Genomic DNA, 22,742 nt, shown 5'->3' with positions numbered 1-22,742 from the left:
TCCAGATGTTCATAGTCGTCAAATATTTAAGAAATTACTATTTATATTTATAAAAATATATACATCGTATATACATGAAATATGTATACAAATAATGAATATATGTTTAAAATTTTGTATACAATTTTTTAAAATATATATTATATTTTAAATTTCAAATTTAAAAAAATATATTTCAACGACAATGTACTATTGATATTTATGAATACTTATCGATAACAAAAGAATTCAATTTTGTAATACAAATATGTAATAATCACAAAATATGCAATATCCTTGTACGAATGTTCTTCTCTTCAAAAAAAAATGTGCAAAGAATATATATTATGCAATCCATGTATAATAAAAAAATATTTTTAAGATCTTTCAATGATCAAACAAATTTCTGTCTACATTTTGTATATTTTATCTATATATTATCGTTTTATATTCTATGCATTTGGATGAACATTTGCACTCTAGTTGTAAGCAATTGAAGTTTGCGTTAGATGGCATAGAATAAGAAAATCAGACAGTAGCGTGACATAGTACTATTTTACTGTACTGGATATTAATTCTTTAATGTTAGGTTAGAATATGAATTTCTATTAATATCACTTTCATCCTTTAATTCTTATATATGTTTAATTCTTGTTTTTACTAGGTATGGTTAATTAATTAGTGAAAAAGAATTTGTTTGTGATTTTTTAATATATAATATATTTTCAATATTGCATATTATCTATTCAATTTTTCAATACAATTTTAATGATTTAATAAAAGTTTATAATAATAAATAATTCTTTACAATTGTAATCAAAGTTTTAAAATGATATTATTATTCAAGTGACATGATTAAATATTTTGAAAAATGATTATCTCAGAAATAATTATACGTATAACATCAATTGCTTATAACTTAATAAGTTAAAGAAATCACAATCTATATTTTTATAAAATTTTTCTTAATTATGAATTAATGATAAAGATATAGTTTATGATTCAATATATGATATATATGTGTATGTGTGTGTGTTGAAAGAAAAATATAAAACTTTTTATAATTGCTTCAGAAAATAATAAATCATGAATATTTATTCTTCCTTTTTTTATTAAATCTACTTATATTTGTATTATTTTTTTAACATAATTGCTAATACAACTTGACATTATTTTATAATATTTCAACATATATTATCTTAAGCATTAATAAGGAAAAAAATATGAAAAATCATAAATTTTATTTCCAACGATAATTATTATTTTACATTCATGAAATATTTATTTTTGATCTCTAGTATCCTTTAAAGATACTTTATGATTATTTTATATAATATTTTATATTAACACTGTATGATATAATTCTTGAGAAATTTAATACGTAAGAAAAATAGTAATCATTCTTATCTCGAAAACTAATGTATATAAAATAGTTTATATAATATTTTTATTTATTTCAACAAATAAAATTATTTTCTCGAGTATACAGATCTATCACCGTATAATCCATTTTCCTCACCCACATTCCGTTTCCGCTTACTATCTGTTCAATTCCCATGTAACTGTAGCATAAGTATAGAGAAATTCGATGCAGAGGTGTAACGGGAAAGCAGTCGATAATCTTGACAAATGGATGTACATAGGTGGGAGTAAAGGCATTTGAGAACTCTCTAATACTGCCAATGTCAGGTATTACTGAACAAAAGATGATTGTTACGTCTAAGGTGCGAAATATTTTGCATTATTGATAATACGTGAATATATGAGTAATATTATGTATATATATCATTAATTATGTTCAATGTGTATATTTGTACAATTCATATTGGAAAGAGACGAAAGTGAACAACTTGTATAATGTTAATGATTATACATTCGAGTGTATTCAATGAGTGAAGGACAGGATAAAATTATACTCTCTCTGAAATTGCTAATAATTAGTAAATTATTCGAAGAGCAATTTCATTAAATTTTTTAAATTTTCGAAATTTTATACGACAATTTAGAGGAGATACGAAAATAATTGAGATTTTCAAATTCAAAAAAAATATAATTAATCATTTTTCTAATGATTCGCATTGATTTATAATTTTCATTTTATTTAATTTTTTATATTTTCAAATTAATTCTTTTCTCTTTGATTCTATTCTATGATTGAAGTGACTTTTGTTACTCAATATAAAATTGTTGTAAAAAAATATTTTTAAAATTCACGTATTCTTGATCATTAATCGCTATTAATCAATCAATTGTTATTAAGTTATTGTTTTTTATTAATGATTTTTATTTTTACAAAAACAAAAAATTTTAATATAAGAGAGAGAAAACATCTTATATTTTTATTTTCTCTGGTAATATTTACACATAAATTTATTCTTGTTTTACCATTTCTTATCGAGAATTAAAAATAGAAAAACTTTTTCTTGCCACATAATATTATCATAAATTATATATTATCATAAAAACGTTAAAAAATGTTCTAAAAAAAATTATTTACAATGAAATAGTTACAAAATTTCACAAATTCGTTTATATACTATATACAATTATACAAAATGTATACAAAATTACTATTCCATTGATTTAATATCGCATTATTGCAAAATTGCAAATCAATGCATAAGAATATTAAGTGAAAATTAAATCCACGTGTTAACTTTTTTAATATTCCTTCTTTCATGTTACTATTGCAAACGAGTGCATGTCAATTTTAAGAACTATTTTTCATCAATTCATATGTTAAAATTTTCTTTTCTCAAATATTTTTTTTTTTATATTATTTAAATATAAATTTCAAACCGTTATTCGAGATTATCGCGATAATAATCGGGTAGTTTATGTTCCGACAGGATCTTTATCGCGCATGCGTACGCAGCTTGCAAACTCCTACACGCGTACAGCATCGTCTACGAAAATGTAAGTATAGTCACCGTGGATTTGTTCGCCGGCTCAGTCGCGTTCGGCGCGTCGTACGAGCAAGTGTGTTCTTGTTTGTTCTCACCCTATTTCCAACTTCCTTTACATAGCATTTTTCCCAATTCTTTGTCCATACTCCGTCCATCATTATTTCCGTCTCGACAAGGAATCGTTTCTTGAGATTTTTTATATTTTTGACGAAACGGCAATCCGCGAAAAAAAAGCGCAATCAAAAGGATAATCAAAAATGCATCGAACTTAAAAAACCAGCCCAAGGATTCTCATTAAAGGTGAAAAGAGCAATCGTAACATTTTGCTGTTTTCCTTGTTTCTTTTTTTTCTTATTCCGATATTGAAATTTTCCACCCTTGTTCCATTTCTTATTATAACAAGTATATTTTGTTACATTAACAGAGATCAAAATCTGTTTTCATGTAATTGGATGCTAATCAATTTTTTTAAGAATTTTTCATGGAAATTTTGATTAAAAATGAAAAGATTAATAGAAGTTTCATTGTAATAATTAGAATTTTTATTTTCACTTTTTGAAGATATCAGATTAATCAAAGAAAAATTCAAGTAATTCATCTTTACAAGTAGATGGCATTCATTCATATACACGAAATCAGGAATTTTTTATTTCTTGATTGAAATATTCCACGATTGCAAATTAAAAAAATAAAAAAAATAATGGTGTCGAATCGATGTTTCTTCGTGGAACTTTCGTATTTTTCGATCTCGTTGAAAGACAATCGTGTATTTCGAATAAATTTCATCTCGCGAGAACATGTAACACACTGAGAATGTTTCTTTCGCGAAAGACATCGGTTGACAAGCACAAAAGTAAAAGAACGTAACTTGTTGCGGAATGAAATACCAACACATTGTCGTTCTTTACAAGTGTGACACTGTGCATTTATCGAATGTGATTTTTTTCTTTCTTTTTTTTTCTTTTTTTTTTATTCAATTGTATCAAAGAGAAGAAAGCAATTAGAATGTGATTCAGAAGGGAAAAATGTATTTATTAAAAAAAAATATGAATCAAATTTTTTAATTTATCGACCGAGTTTTTTTAATTCTAAAAATTTTATATGATTATATAAATATATATATTTTATAAAAATATTAATATTAAACATTTTAATTTAAATATTTTATGAAAAAATATTTATATATTTATATAAAGATGTTCATGTTGATTGTCACATTTTTAAATTGAAATAAAATATAAAATATTGGAGATATTTCAAGTTTTTTATTTTAATATAAAGATTATTTTATAAAATTAATTATAGAACATAATTTTATTCAAATAATCATATCAATTTTTATCAATTTATTTTTATATAAATTTTATTCATTTTAACTAATTTTCTAATAGATTTTTATGTAACAGTGATTTACAATATTTAAGTTCATGAATTTTATTCGTTTTTGGATTATTAACATCAAATTTACTTTTAAAAAAAAAAATTTAATGAAAGTAAATTGTATGATCTTGATATTTTGTTCTCTTCCTTGTGAAATTACGTATATATTAAATTTTTCCTTTATTGGTGTGATTGTTTTAATATGCATTCTCTTGCAAATTCCAATAATCCAAAAAATAATTGAAATTAATTAAAATTACGATATCATAATCGTCATTGATAAAACCATTATTATGCAAAATTGTATTAAAAAAAAATTCAATAAACAAGACGAATTCGTAAAAAAAAATTATTTAAACGATATTCTATTACTCTATTGATTAATTTTGTAAAGTTGATTTTTATATTTAAATAAAAAAATTGAAATGCAAGATATGATGTTAAATTTGAATGGCTCTATATTACCATTTGTCGGTATATTTGTATTTAGAAAACATCTTTAACTTAAATTCATAACATGAACTTTTATATTATAAATAAAATATTGTTATTTATCGATTTAAAAAATAAAAATTTTATAAAAAAAATATTTTTGTTATGTAAAGTAGCTTTATTAATATTTCTATTTTTAATTAGAGATTGATTAAATATTCCATTTTATCATATTGTCACAAAATAAAGAAATTTTCTATCGAAAATGATGAATAAATTTTTATTGATAAAAAATCCATTATATACTAAATATGACAGCGAAAAATTTAATTATTATAATTATTATAATTATTATAATTATGATTGAATAATAATTGATAGTCATTGAATTGAATATGATTGAGCATTTAAAGAAAAGATGAAGCATATTATCATTTATTATGTTTGAAATTCTGAATAGATATTACAAAAGAAGAAATTAAAATTAAATTAAGAAACAGAAAAATTTCATATTTAACTTCATTTTCACTGGCTTTTAAGATTAATTTTATTTTCTCTTTGTCATTGAAATTCAAACAGTCCAAGGATGAAAAAAAAAAAATGAATAAAAGATTTTTGAAAGATTTATTAAAATTTCCAGATTTTTTCCTAGATAAAAAATTAATATTAATAATTATATGCAATTTTGGTTTATTATTTGGTTTATTATATGGTTTGAAGTTCAGTGGAGTGAATTAAAAATAAAAAAATTAAAGGAATAATAGAATTTTTTATAAATTCAGCAGAATCTTCATTTTTTTACCTTGATAGAAAATTAATATCGATAATCGCGAATCATGTAGTTTTTATTTTATTTATTGTTAAAGTTTTCGAAGAAACAGTAAGTTGAAATGAAATAAAAGAATAAATAGAAAATGAAATTTTTTAATATACTTTTTTCGATAATTTTATTTTTTTTCCTTGATATAACGATTTATTAATCATAAAATTTAATTTCAATAATCTCGAATTATATAATTTTCATTTATTTTTTTACATTACTAAAAATCAAAAATATAATCAAATAATGTAAAAGATTGATAAATGAAACTTCTAATATATAATTGATATATAAAATCTTGATTTCTTTTTTTTACATATTAATAATGGTATCAATAATATGTTAATAATCATACGATTTTATTTATTTATATTTTTTAATTTTATAATAATTTTTCTTTAATTGGACAAAGATATATCGATTGTGAGATTATTTTTATTGAAAAAATGATTGAAATTTTGAAAAATCGAAAATTTAGGCTAATTCAAAAATTTAGAAATCTAAAATTTTACAACATATTATTAGCTACACGAATCTTGATTTGGCCTTGGTTTTTCATATTCATAAGATAGATATTGCAATCGTGGAAGACAATGGTTCATAAACAATGCAATTTAACTAAATGATTAGGTTCATAAATTATGAACATAGTTACAACATTAGAAAATAGCTTGGAAGCATGATAATTGGATTTCCATTCGAGAAAAAAAAATGTTAAATTTGAAACATTTATATCGTTTTTTTAAAGAAAAAACTTATTCAATAAAAAAAATTTTATCATTATTTTTATAATAGAAAAATATATAATAAAATAAAGATTATTCTATGAACAACTAAAAATAATTATTCAGATGTAAAATATATATTAAATTATATTTAAGATTATACATTTTTACGCACATCTATATTTTGGATTTTCAAACATTTTTAAAAAAGTTACGATAAGTTTTATAAAATTTTTCTCAATTTTATATTGTTATATATTTATGACAAATATTTTTTGTGATATTTTTTTTAAAAGAAAACATGTTATTAAAACATGTCATTTTAATATTCAAAATTTCTTATTTACCGAAAATATAATGAACTAAAATATTTTCATTTTGATAATATTATTACAAATTTTTTTTTTAAGAATTTTATTTCGTTCAAAACAAGATGATGAGATAACAAGATTTAATAATTTTTCTTAATTTTATAATTTCACAAATTTATTCTAAAATCTTTATTCTCTCATTAAAACAAAATTTCAGTGTAACTTTAAGAAATTTTAGCTTAATTTTTTCATTATTTTAAATGTAAATAAATAAAAATATAATATTTTTCTTTAATTCACTTCTTATTTAAAATTTACTAAATAGAAGATTAGATTTAAATTAAATTCAATAAATTAGGCTTTAATTAAATTATATTTTAATTAAGTTACATTAGATTAAATTTAAATTAAATTAAATAAAATAAATAAAAAAAATTAAAATTAAATTAGATTGGATTTAACTTAAATTTCTAAGCTGTTTCAATTTCTCATTTCAAAATATATTTCTTAAAAAAAAAGTTAGATTAATACATCACATCATTTTCTTTCTACGAACTTATTATCTTAATTAAATTTATTTCCATTATATAACTCTATATATACATAATCTCTCTATTCAAAATTCTATATAATCTTGGTGCTCTATGCAATACAACCTATCTCCTTAATTAACCTATTTTCACTCTACAATTTTATATATATAACCTTTCTATATAACTTCTCTATACTCTACAACATTTCTAATTTCAATACTTTATATATATATATAAAACATAACCTATATTTATTTTCTCTTTTTCTCCTCAAAAAATAATAATAATAATTCTTCTTTTTACAGTATCAAACATATTTTTCTATTTTATAATCCTCATTCATAAAACCTAATTTTTCATGGATAATCTCGTACAAATTTCGATATAAAATTAAATTATTACCTCCAAACACAACTCTTCTTTCCAAAGATTAAATGAAACATGGTCATCCGGATTTTTTCTTTTGATCAGTCTTAAAACATTCTTTATTACTATTACATCTATATTACCACCCACGATCCACTTTCTTATATTTCCCGCTTTTCGAATCTCACTTAGAGGTCACTCGACATAACCAGCATAACGAAATGCTCCCACGTAACAGGAAGACAGCTCGCTTCTTCCCAGAACAGGTTCTCCTGATGCACCGATTTTTAAGAATCGGATTTTTCAACCGGTCACGTTGAAAGGCCCTTGATTTACGACCTTACTGTCGTCCCACAGTGATATACGCTGTATTTCGTACAGGAACGATTCATTCCTACTGGCCTCATCTTCGTTTCGAGAAATACAATATCAATTAAGGGAATATCAAGTGGAAAATTTTCGATATTATTAATGTTCTTGATTCATTATTTATTTTATATTAGAATGATCAAGATATTCACAATCAATAATTCAGATATAATATTGATATAAAAATATTGTGAAAATTCTGAAATTCGTTTGTTCGAGGAATAATAATGGAAATGACTTTATTATTATTATTTTTGAAGTTTCTTTTTTATTTAAATTCATAATTTTGTTTTTTTGAAATAATTATAAATTTTAAATTTTGTCATACCTTTGTGATTGAAATCATACAATTCAATCATATAATAAATTTTGGATGAATTTAATGCTCGTCATATTTTTTTTTCAATTATCAAATAATAATTGAAATGCCATGATCTTGATTATAGTAAATCGATTTCACTATAAGTTTATTTTACTTTGATTTGATCTTCTAGGAATATTTTTATTGGATTATCATATGAGCGATATTGACAAGATCTAATTGTAGTGTGAATCAAGTTTAGAAGTATAAAAAGATCGATTGTTTTGTTTCATTTCAGATTTCATTATGCTGGAACAAAGTATTATTAGTTAGTTTGACAATTTTGAATATAATTCATTTGGTTTAACAAAAATATTTTAATTAAAAAAATTGTATAATATAAATAAATACAAAAACATATTTATAATATGCATACAAATAAACAAAAAAATATATATATATTATATGTGATATATTTATCATAGATATATTTACCATTATGATAAGGTAAGATATTCATAGAATATCTTTGAAAAATAGATTTTAGAGATGAAAAAAAATACAAAAGTTAATATATAAAAATATTTATTGAAATTTATTTATTAAAATATAATTTAAGTTTGCATTAAATGAAATAAAAATAAAATGGAACAATTCTATCTTTGAAGAGTCAAATCATCTTATTCTTTTACAGTTTTATTTCCATTTATTCTAAAGCAAACTTAAAAAATTGCTTAATAAATAAGTAAAAATTTTTATATATCAACTTTCCTGTTTGTTTTGGATAAATCCTAGGAGTATTTTAACACTTATATAAGGAATATCGATCGTCTCACTTTGATATACTAACAATTAAACAATTCTTTCATCTAAATTAGTCGGAAAATATCTCAATTATGATTTAAAAAAAAGTACCGAGTAAACAACCGAATTTCGATGTCACTTCGCTCCACAAACCGTACAAATCCCCCACCTCTATCCTTCGAATCCCCTAAAAAAAACCTTTCTTCACGCAGAGTCGTCGAAAACAGTGTCCGGAAGAATGTTCGAGGATCACGACTCTCAGCAGTAATCTCAAATCCAGTGAAATCGATCCGAGGTGAATCAAAGCGGAAATCGTTTTTGGGCCAGATAAGGTGAAACGAAATGAAGTCGTCGGACGCTTAGTTACAAATTCGAGAAGCCATGAATTTTTTGTGGCCAAATCACCGAGTAAAAAACTTGAGAATCGCGAAATAACCGCGGTGAAGACGAACAAAGGACGAAATGTCCGTGGAAGAAATCGTGGATAGGACCGATGATAATCACACGTTCCAGAAAGAGGGATCAACTTGGAATTTTACGGATTATCCGGATATCAACGTCACGCAGCTAGATGCAAACGCGACGAAGATCGACTCTTTCTACTTCTACAAGGTGAGTGTTAAAGTAAACACAGGCTGACTCTATAAATATATACACTACTGATTGAGGTTATGTTTCGAAAGAGAGTAGGTTGATAAAAGTAGAAAGATAGATTTTAGGATTTTCTTGTTCGAGTGTAGAGAAAGATTGATTTTAAAGATTATGATTTTGTTTTTCTGTACTAATCCGGAAGATTGTTAAATACTACGTATATAATTAAACGAGACTTTCGTAAGATTTAATGGAAAGAGAACGATACAGACTTTGTTGTTTTGATACAAGCTTTGTTCAAGAATTGCAACCAGAGCACTCTTGCGTAGTAATTTATTAACTAGTAATATTAATGAATTGGCAACATTGGCAATTGTTAATAATTAGTAAGTTTTCTTCTACAAATATAATATTATAATAATAATATAAAATTATAATATTAATGAATTGAAAAATAACATGTTACTAGATTATAGAATTCTCTTCTATAATTTTATAATTTTATATTAAATAGAATAGTCGGGTTAATTTGTAAATTAAATTTAATTTTAGAAAAAAGAATAATATAATACGTTTTGGTAAGTGATATATCATAAAATTATAAATTTCTTTTCAACAATTTTATAATTTTATATCAAATAAAATAATAATAAAAGAATAGATTTCTAAGATTGATAATTTGAATGAACAATAATAAAAACAATTCTAGATTTTATTAAAAATATAGAATATAAAAAAATAGAAATATTTGAAATAAAATATATTTCACGAATTGTTTTCAATATTATTTTTTCCAGATATATAGATATTATATTGAGAAGTAGTTTTCGACAATCATTCTCAATGTAGTTTCTATTTGCGCAAAATACTTTCAAGAGCAACTTTTGATGCTTTACTCTCCAATGTATTCATGCCCTAAAGCTTAATAGAGACCAGAGCCCTCTTTTGACAGTAATTTATTAACTAATAATGTTAGGTTATAGACTTTTTTCTTAAAATTTCATAGTTTTTAATATGTAAATGGAATAAAAAATACAAAATAATATTAAATAGATTTATAAACTATTATACGAATCTTATAAAAAGTGATTAATTATTTAATTATTATTATTTATCATTAAAATTAAAAGAGTTATACGTGTGAATGGATATGTTTTTTATTAGAATATGCCGAATATTTGGTAAAGTGCAAAATATTTTGTGCAGTATATGATATATTTTTTTGATTTCAAGTATTATGTGATACCGTATGAATAATGTCGACATTAATTTTAAATTATATATGGATATATATATTTCGGACTTATAGAAAAAATTAAAATTAAAATAGTAAATATTATATATGTGTATTTGATAGTGTTTATGCAAGAGATTATATATTATTGAACAAAGGACAGAGGAATTCTTATTCTACGGTAAATATCTAAAAAAATAATTATTTTTTAAAAATTATTTTATGCTCTCTATATTTCATAGAACTATTTCTAATGAAAAATTTATTAATTAATAGTTAATTGAATATATGAACTATGATTTAATATAATTTATTTTACTATTTATTAATTTTGAATTTGATTATACTCAGTTTATATATATTTCAATCTCGATTTTTTAAAATTAAGAATTTAAATGATAATATTTTATTCTATATTTTTCAGTACTCATAAAATATTTTTACATATAAAATAATTTTTTATTATATAAATTAGCTTCTAAATAATAGAGAAATAATTCTATAAAAATAATTAAATAAATATCTCTTATCGATTAAATTATATTTTCGATAAATATTTTTTATTGATTTATTTTATTATTATAACCGTAAAATAAATTTTTAAATATTATTTTAACGAAGCTAGTTCGATAAATTACTTCTATTGAATTTATGAAATATCTTTACTCTAAAATATGAATTTTTTTCATTTAGAAATGAAATTATTTTATTTAAACAAAATGCCTGGTTAAAATTTGAGTAAAAAATATTGAGTAAAAATGTTTAAAATGTTAGAATAATTCTAATTCTAAAGAAACAATATAAAGATAAAAATATATATTATTTGAAAATTGATTTAAAAAACATGCAAGTGTTCACCAAGAGAAAAATTATATTTTGAATGATATGTAAATATTTTATAATACAAAAAGAATTTGAAATAAAATAAAATAAATATACAAGAAAATCGAAATATCTTTACGACCAAATACTATTTAAAAGTTCTTTTAGATTTAATATTTGAATTATGAAAAAATACTATTTATAAGTAGATTTAATATAAATAAAATATTTATTTCACATTTAATCGTAAAAATATTGAAAATTAATTAATATTTTTCTATTTTACCATATGTACAGTATGATACAATTCAATATATCATATAACGATAAAGTTAAAAATTGTACATTTATTTAGTAAGTATTTGTTATATTTAAAATAACTGTGTTTTTCTATATTTATATATAGAAAATATATAGAAAAATTTTCAAGTATAAAGCTAAAATTAGCTATCTTTCTGATTAGATACGAATGAATTAGCGATAGCTGATTATTTTACATGTAAAAATAAATAAAAAATATAAAATAAATTTTTTCATTTAAAAATTCAATTTTCGAAAAAAACGAATTTGAAAATTATATGGATTTGATTATATATATTCATATCAATTTTCTCAAAAATAAGAATTGAAATTATGAAATTTTATTTTATATTTGTAAAATAAAATATTTATAAAATAACTAGTTTTAGTTTGAAAATTTAAAATGTTGTATTCGAATATGAAACTTTTAGTAAAAAAATTTTATTCTATATTTTCGATTTATTTTTTACTTACAATAAAATCACTTAGTATCATATCATATAATATCATTAGTATCATATAAATCGTCTTTATAATATATATTCGAAAAAATAAAAATATTATTTGTTTTATCAAAAATCTATTTTCTTTAATTATTTATAAGAAATGAAATTAAAATAGAATTAAAATATTTCATCAAAATTTTTCTAATTTTCTAATTTTTTTTTTTCTATAATTCTGTAATATATTATATTATAGTATATATACTACAATGTATATATATGCCTCTACATATATGTCTTTGCAATTCTGTATCATTCTGTATCACTCAAATTTCTATTAAATAGAAATTCTATATTCTATAATTTTATAATATTCATACAATGATATCATATAAATCAATGATGTCGTAAACTTTACATTATTCGAATAAAATATTTATTTCTATTCATTTAAATCAAATATATCTTTGTTCTTCCCAATTCTACGGAAGTCGGAATTAAAATAGAATCAAGATAGAATTATTCACAAGAATAAAACTTTAACTCAAAATTTAAAGCACAGTTTGTCTGTATCTGTAAAAATGTAAACGTCATCGGGGTAATGAATAGTGCATTTATCGTAAATGTCGAGAGACACGTGGACGAGACGTTCGGCAATTTCTCAAATGGTAAAGTGACGTAACCTTGTTCCCACCGTTAATCGGGTCATTTGAAACGAAGTCGGTTGATTTCTACTTTTGCCCGCCAATTAGCAAGCCGGATGCAATCATGCGCGAATAAATTTCGAGGTGAAGGTAAATATTATGAGAATGAAAAGCGATTTAATCGGCTAACCAAAAATTATTCATACGATGAACTACGTACATGTAATCATAAATTCTTTCTAGAATTTTAATCAAAATGCTGGATAAAATAGTATTTGAAATAAGAAATAAAAATATTTATAGGTTATTAAACTATTGTTTTGAAACTATTGTTTTGATATTATTGGTATTAATCAATTTCAAATAATTATTTATTTCCGTATTAATCGAAATATTTATTTGATTTTGTACGAATTTTTATATGAAATATATATTTTAATGATTATTTTTTAATAACAATTGAAGTTATTTGAAATATTTCTTGCATTATAATGTATAATGAAATATTTCAATATTACTCTCATTATGTATAAAATATCGTGTATCATGAATTACATTCCTTAACAGTGTAGATGTGAATATGTTTAATTTTCATAATTATATATTATATATCATAGAATAAGTAATTGAACTGAACAGTGGATTGAACAACAGTAGATTAACTATTTTCAGAAATCATTTCTATAAATTGAGCATTATCCAACTAACTTTTTGTTTAAAATGCATACGTATTTGAAGATAAGAAATCGAAATATAAATGTTTAATAAACGAAGATTATGAGATTAATTAAATTGTATTTTTTTTGTACACATTTTGTTAGTTATATAAAAATAATATTTAAAATAATCCTTGAAATATAAATTTAGAAGCATGAAACATTATTTGAAATAATTATTTTTGATATATCTTTAAGATAATAATTAAAGATTATTATTTCAAGATTATTATTATTTTAATTTGTATGCTTGAAATAAATATTTCCAATATACTTATATATATAAATAAAATAAATTTACAAATACTAGGTTATTTAAGGTTATTTAAATAAAATATTTCAATTATTATTTTTAATAATTTTTACTTAAAATATATTCAATATTAATTTTTACTGAATAACAGAAAAAATTATGAAAAATATTGAATTTATCTGTAGATAATTATTTAATATCTTTAAGATTTAAGATTTATTTTTATTTCGAAAAGTATATTTTTCTAATAAATTAAAATTAATATAATAAAATATGGTTTTCTTGAATAAAAAATTTATAAATATATTGAATATTATTTCTATTTTATATGTATATAATGTAAAAAGTTCACATTTTTAAAAATGAAATATTATATTTATTTCATTTTATTAAAAATACATTGTTCTATTATCATGAAAAAAGAATAAACAGTTTATAATTTATTTGGCAAATTATTTATTATAAAAAATTGACTTTACTTGCATTTCACATATCAAACATTCGTAATATTACAAATAGCATGCAAATATTTGCATTGTTGGCGAACATTCTATCATTAACAAACTATTATTTAATTTAACAAAGATTAATTACCACTCATGTCGGTTCAGTTCGATAATATTTGCCAATATTTTTTATTTCCATTTATTTAATACTTTTAAAAAGATTCAAAGTCGAATGAAATATTTATTTAGCCGCAAAAATATCGTCATACAATAAGGATTTTTTCTACGATATTTATTATTCCACCATTCACTTTTCGGAAATATTTACGACAAAGAAAATTCTTCGAAGAATATACTTTAGTCGTATTTATGGTCTTGTACAAAAGAACATAATGGAAAATTGTGATAAAGTCGGATATATGCTTCCCTTTTCTATCCAGTGATGTTTTTTTCGTTTCATCACAATCTTTGACAACATAAATTTTTCCTAAAGATTTTGCTTATATATCAATGTAGCATAAGCTACAAATCTGCAATTATATAATTATAATTTTATGATATATTAATCGCGATTAATTTTTTTTAAACACGGAAATATTTTTTGTGATATCTATGGAATATTTTTCAAAAATAATTAAAATAAAAATTTTTCTTAACACATTTAAGATGTATAACGTATACATTATGAGAATTTTCTATTTTGTGACAGTTGACACATACGGACGCGTCATAAATTTTTTTAAAAAATATGAAAGATGAAGAAGAATTTTCGACATATCTAATTTTGCTTATTGCTTATTCAATATAGGTATTATCATTGGTAATATATATATAGTACACAACTATTTTTTTTGGATTTCGTTATACTTTTCGTTATTTTATATTATATAGAATTTTTTCGTTTTTTATAGTTTTATATTTATATTTATATTATCAAAAATCAATATTCACCATAAAGAATTTCGATTTTTAATGCGATTTTGAATATATTAAGAGAGTTAGACTGCTAATTTTTAAATAAAATTTTTGAGTGTAAAAATTATTTTATTGTTAAATAAAAATTATTTTTTATTATTGAACACTGTACTGACAATAATTATATAAAAAATAATTCACTTTCAATGTTTAGTATTTATTAGCAATGAATAATTTTTTAGAGCAACTTTTTTAGAGAATATTTTTTATAAATGAATACCGAGAGTTAGAATAATTCTCAATATGTAATATGTAAAAGAATACTCTCCAGTACAATTTTCAAATATTAATTGAGGTTATATCATTCAGAAGCAATATTTCTCTAATTTCAGTTTATTTATTGGAATTATGATTGAATATATTATTAGAATATAAAAATTTATAGAAAATTTAACAGATTATAATAATATCGTATGATATTTCTATATTTTTTTTTAAAAGTAATAATGGATTATTATTATTTTTTGTAAATATATATATCATAAATCACAAAAAAGAATTTTTTGTCTTTTTTTTTTTCATGAAATTATATTCTTTTTTATATCAAATTATATATAATTTTTTTTTCGATGATATAATCATTTTGCCAGTATGCAATTTAATTTCTTTCAATCATCTAGAGTCTAATAATTAAAAAAAATGCAAAAAATATGAAATATCCAATGCAAAATATATACATTATGATGTTTCAAGGATGGAGCAGATTTTTATCTCAATTCTATTTCTGTAATTATATTCATCAACATCTTAATTTGCATATCCGCAATTTAATTATGATTCTAATTAGAATCTAGAATCTATTTTCCCGACTAAAATTGCGTCTAGAATTATTTTTATCTGTATAATGCTCATATATTATCATTAGAACGCGAATATTTATTCACGATACATATGCAAAAAGTATATATCATTTAAGCACAAAAAAAATATGCAAAAATATACAAAAAAGCATATTATTTATACATAAAAAATGCAAATATGTACGAAAAGTATACAAATATACTCGGAAAATTTTGTCTATTGTACAATATAAGATAAAAGATATGATACATTAATTATAAAATATTATAATCATATAATTAACAAATTATGATTAAATAATTAACAAAAATTATAAATATTAAGTATTAATTACATATAAATTATATTATTAAAAATATAATTATTAAATATATTATTAAAAATATTATTGTATAAATATATAAATTAAATTATTGTAATAATAAATATGATCAATTATTATTAACAATACATATTATTATAACCAATAATGAATAATAAAAATAAATCATCGTTTAACGATGAATCCAGATTCAATTTTGTTTTTTATTCCATTAATTTTTCCTATGATTAAAATTTTTCATAAGATTAGAAAAAATTCAAGTTAAATAAAAAAAAAAATTACGAAAAAAATGTCATATTTCTATTTTCAAAGAACTGCTGCTTACTAATTGTTATTTTTCCATTTATTTTCCCAACCAATGTCAAATTTTTCCAACGAATAGCACAAATTTCATTTATTAGAAAATAAAGTACTATAATTTGCAATCATTATATCTTTTTAAAATTAATTAATCATCTGAAAAACTTTGTGATTAATTATTGTGATATTAATTCACCATTATATATTTTGATTGTTTATATAAGAATTTATGATGTCTCCTTATTATAAGATAAATAATTAATATTTTGAATAATTAAGTTAAAATTTTATATTTGGTGTCTATCTATTTATTCTTATTGTCTTTTTTAAATTTCAAATCAATCAGTTATCCAATGTGTCTTTCAATTTTCTTGTAAAAATTCTTAATTTTAGAAGCTAAATAAACGTTAATTACGATTCTATCATTTAGAAATATTTCTTTAGGCCAAATTACGAAAGAAATACGTATTAAATTTCGTACAGCATGTAGAACACGAGAGACTGTTGTCTACCGAGTAGCCAAAACACGAGGAAATGGGCGCCTGTCTGGTCTATGCTAATTCGTCAGTAGACTTGGCTGCCATCTATATCTTGTCAAGTGTTCCTTTTCTAACCGTTTTTCTGACATGTGTCTCGTGCACGTTTAAAAAATCACATGCGAGTCGCGTTCACTACTGAGCAAATGCCAATCAAACGAATCTCGTTTCTCGAGAAAAATCTGTTTATCAGGAAAAAATATGAGATAGAAATGGAGATATACAAGATGTTCTGTAAAATGTGCATAATTGATTGAAAGGAATAAAAAAAATTGAAATGATTTAAAAAAAATAAAAAAAAATAATAAAAAATAAGATTTTGATAACAAATACCATTTTATATAAGTTATATAAAGTTTAAATTATAAAAAAATAAATGATAAAAAATAAAGTTTAAATTAAATTAGATAAAGTTTAAATTTATTACATATTATCAAAAATAGGAGGTATGAATTTATTTATGAAGTTTCTTATATGCCTTATATTATATACAATATCGTGATTTTAATATATATATTATATTATATTATATGATAAAATTTTTAAATTTAATTTTAATATATACTATTATTTGAAATATAATTTCTTTATTATATTTCAATAATTTCTTATTTTAAAATAGTATTTGTTTAAGTTGATATAAAAATATATTGTAGAATATATTAAATAAAATATATATTAATATAAATAATATAAATTAAAATAAATTATTATATATATAATATATTTAAATATTATTTTAAACAAAAGTTTATTAACAAAATTTTGCATTGAAAAAATAAAAATATTTATTTTTATTTATGCATTTATTTTCTATATATATTTTATATATTTTATTTTATTTTCTGTAATCTTGTTATCAATTGAAGTGTAATTCTACATGCAATAATAAATCGAAAAAGTAGAATCACTTACTAATCATTTTTCATGGAACACTATGTAGACTAATTTTTCTGGCTAATTTTTCAGCTACAAGATGTTATTCATAGGAGACATGTGATATGGCGTGGGAGTGCATTCCATGAGTTGAAAAACTAATGTATCGTTATCAAATGATTTTTTTTAAGAATGAAAATATGTTCGAATAAAATATCTTGAGATAGTTGAATTATTTAAAAAATAAAATTTCTTTTCCATAATAATTTTTATAGAATATAAGAAGGCATATTTTCATTGTTACTTTCAATGCATTCCAGTATTATTATAGTATTGGAATTTGAAATATGTTATATTCTTATCGTTTATCACATTTTTTTATCACATTGAATTTATTCTGTAGCAATGTTTTATTGTATTCTTCATACCATAATATTCTATATAATATCGCAATAAATTTTTTTTATCTTGAAAAATGTTCTGCTCGTTAATCTTTTCAATTTCACAAGTTTTCTCAATACTCTTACATTGTTGGGTGTAAAAATAGTATATTAGTTGAATAATGAAATATTGAATTCATAGAATGTTTAGATATCGAGATATTCGGATAATGGATGTTAGGTAATGAAGATTCCACTGAATCTGAAATAGAGTTCGAGTTGTAATCGACATTTACTTATGATCATGATTCGAAAGTTAATTTTTGACAAAAAAATAACGAGAAACAACAAATAAAAGAGACGATATTGCAAATAATAAGTAGATTGTGAATATATAATAATGCCCGATTAATTGTCTCGAGATTATTTATTATCAATTTTTGAAATTAGAACTAATTTTGAAATATACTTTTAGAAACTAGCTTGTATCTACGTATTTATTTTATGTATAGGTTAAGTTAGATTGATTATTATAAATGATTGTAATTACAGTGATATGAAAATATTAAATAAAATAATATTGAATATAAAATAATTAGGAATTTAATTATAATATATATATTATATTATTTAATATTATGATATTAGTTATTATTTAATAATTGATAATTAATCATGATTAATGACATATGATATCAATCTAAATTTAATTTTGTTTTGAACTCACCGATACGAACGATTAATTTCCGTTATTTATGTACTTTGTATGTATTACATTTTATAGATTAATATTCATCAAAAAAAGATCCAGACACATGCGCGATCATCATTCGATTAAATTATCCGATAAGATTTTGCTTCCTGTCTCGGGATTTGTTAAATACAGGTTCCGTTTTTACCGATTCTTGAGAAAAACATTAAATTGCAACTTACACTTTTTGACAAGGATTGTGCAAATATTGAAACATACATGAGATTGATATCGGATAACGAGAAATTCTACGAACTTGTCTGATGACTCTCCATCTTCTACTTTTCTGAGAATTTTATTATTTGTCGTTTCATCATTAAGAATATATAAAGTTTGATAGACACAAAAATCTTATTAATAGTAAAAAAATGTTTCAATACATACTTATAGATATAATAATTTATTATTATTATTATTATTGTTATTGATATATATAATATATTGATATATAAAATTTCGTAAAAGCGAATAAACAATTAATAAAAATGTTTCAATATTATATTGCACATATTTTGTTATATTGCACACAAGAGAATAATCAATAAGAAAAATTATAATTAAACATATTATAAATAAAAATTTTATAAAGAAATTATATTAAAAATAAATTTCTTATTTATATATTTATTAATATAAATCAAAATATTGGAAAGTGAAATTTTTATTTCGAATTTTATTTTATTTTCGATGCTAAAATAATTATTTTAGGTTAAACAAGAAATTATTAAATATATTATTGGAATATAAAAATAATGAGAGAATTATTGATACAAATCTTTTTTGAATTATTAATACAAAGCTTTTACTACATTATTTGACATATCACCGTATGAATAGATACAATATTAGTAACAACATAAAAATAACAAAACAAAAAGAAAGAGGATCGCATAGATATAATATTCAGAACAACAGCGACGCCTATTATATATTTTTCTTACTACGCATATAGCGATCATAAATTCATCACAAATTCATCCAACTTATCCAACTCATCCATATATTAATAAATGTATACATATAATTCACTATACAATCAATTTCAGTCATTTACAATTCTTTTTTAAATCAAGATAAAACATAAGCTTCATAAATGATTATTTATTTTATCATATATGTAATTTTTTAAAATAAAGTTCCGAAAAATCCTAGTGATCAATTGGCATAAGAATTTGAAGAATTGTTACGAGAGAAAGGCTATTCAAAATATAAAACTTAAATTTCAACCAATTATTGCGAAATATTAACAAAAAGACATATACCGAAGACTATCTATTTATATATTATTAATATAACTATCTTTTGTAATAATTATTGTTATCGATTGTTGAGTATATATCAATTTTATTCTAACCTAATCCAACTCAAATCTAGTGAATAACGGGTAAGTTTTTAATTTTTTAATAACCATGATTTTTCGGCTATCGAGATTAAAATATAAATAAAATAAATTAAAATAAATTAAAATATACATAGTTAGATGAAATAATAACAGAAAACTTAATTAAAATAGAAATAGTAATAAAAAAATGAAGAAACTGCGTAATCTGCGTGATTTACAAAATATTTTGTCGAATTACAAGATATACGAAAAATTATTATACAAACATATTTTATTCATATATTTTATAATTGTTCTGTTGTTAAAATTTTATATATTTTATAAATATACTAACATTCTATAAATATAGAGATTGATACTGTAATTATAAAAATTGAGGTTATTATTATAACATTATTCAATAATCGAATACGGTTGTATTAATAATATTTGAATACCATTAATAATATTCAATATATAGTGAAAATTTTTTATTAACATCTCAGAAAATAATAATTGAAGTTTCATATTTAGAATCTAATTTTTAACTTTCGTATCGATCACTTTCATAATTCACCAAAGTTTTTCGAAACAATTTTTTTCTATGACAAAAAGAACTACGTAGATACTTTCTTGGTTACTCAACAAAAGCATCGCAACATGTTTCTTTATCTCACATCATCGACTGATTGCAGAAATCCACATGGAATTCGCTTATTTTTACTAGGAATGCGCGGTTCGCGTTGAAAGAATGAAGAATGGAGGGAGAAGAAGCGAAGGAGGAAGAAGAGGGTCATTGACGTGATGCTGGAAAAAGGCGGGCGATAAAATTAAGCTCTTGCGAGTCGTTTCATTCGAAAAATGGTAAATACTGAAGATATCGTATTCGATGAAATATCTTGTTATTACCTATCATCATTTCATCGGATATATGCTATAATTTATAAAATATTTGCTATAATTTCCTTTGAAGCAATGATTTTATTATTAGATTAGAACCGAGATGTATCCATTCAGAATATATATAGAAATATTTCTATATATATGTTATTTCAATTTGTTTTAAAATATATTGATTTAAATATATTTTTTATATATTTTCCATATTTTCTTATTATTATTATTATCGATATTTCAACAAATTGGAATCACTTATAAAATAAATAATATTTTCAATTCATATTTTTTTCATAATTTTTAAAAAGTTAATTCAGTTTTCAATAATTAAATTCCTGAATCATAGTCCTATAAAAAATTATATGTTTAAAGGAATCAAAAGGAATTTATATTTTCAAATAATAATTAAATTATTTCTTTTTTAATTTGTAAAAATTAATTTTATAATAATTATATAATATAGCAATATAAATATATTAAAATAAATAAAAGCTAAAAAAACTAAAAATGATTATAATGATTTCAAAAAGCATGCAACACAAATTGAGAACTATTCCTTTAAGATAATATAATTATTCCGCGTTTTCCTAATTTTTAAAAATTTGTTCTCTGAACTGAAACGTTTTCCTTTTAAGAGAGAATTATTGTCTTAAAATACTATAATTCAATTACCACACTTTTTTTCTAATTTTTAAAAAAATAATTAATTTTTCACTTATTAGGTCGTTACATTATTCCTAGAAAGCATTGTGAACATTTATAAATCATTTATAATAAAATCGTGTATAAAATAAAAAAAAACCTGCAAACGATGATTTTTCACCTACTCTTTAGATTAAAGTCATATATCCATCTAAATGTCACAAAAACCTGAGCACTTCACTGAATCCTATAGCCTGTTAATTGAATCTCGTGTCGCTGAGCCGACGATTGATTTCACAGACGGTGAAATATACCGACCATCAGCCTTGGAGAATAGAAAACATGGTCCTGACCGTAGAGCAACGATTTACGTTATAGGGTGCATAAATCTCGAATTATCGCGGACTTGTTCACATCGATGAAATCTGGACCAAATTGAACGCAGTCGAATTTTACTTTGAAGTTTGTAACTTTCTTTGAGTTGTGTATATATACAATATGTACAGTTTATAAATTAATCTTTGATTATATAATTCGATCATGATCGTGCGAACCGGCTTCAAACT

General features: G+C 21.5%; 1 protein-coding gene and 1 long non-coding RNA gene across 2 annotated transcripts in view; one reads left to right on the top strand and one right to left on the bottom strand.

The window, feature by feature from the left end:
- The first annotated feature begins 2,905 nt into the window (after positions 1-2,905).
- LOC108000425 (cardioacceleratory peptide receptor) overlaps positions 2,906-22,742 on the top strand; it is an 83,329-nt gene continuing 63,492 nt past the window's right edge. The window contains exons 1-2 of the mRNA XM_017060736.2: positions 2,906-3,185; positions 9,139-9,538. Coding sequence (XP_016916225.1) covers positions 9,389-9,538 — 150 coding nt within the window. The 5' untranslated portion in view covers positions 2,906-3,185; positions 9,139-9,388. The remainder of the gene's footprint in view (positions 3,186-9,138; positions 9,539-22,742) is intronic.
- LOC114577869 (uncharacterized) lies at positions 7,037-9,140 on the bottom strand. The gene is made up of 2 exons (XR_009833016.1): positions 8,150-9,140; positions 7,037-7,859 (listed from the first exon to the last, which is right to left on the bottom strand). It is a non-coding gene; the product is annotated as an uncharacterized LOC114577869 (long non-coding RNA).

Source organism: Apis cerana, linkage group LG16, assembly GCF_029169275.1.
Source record: "Apis cerana isolate GH-2021 linkage group LG16, AcerK_1.0, whole genome shotgun sequence".
In the NCBI taxonomy this organism is placed as follows: domain Eukaryota; kingdom Metazoa; phylum Arthropoda; class Insecta; order Hymenoptera; family Apidae; genus Apis; species Apis cerana.
The sequence above is the reverse complement of the archived record's forward strand: the minus strand, read 5'-3'. Positions and strand labels throughout refer to the sequence as shown.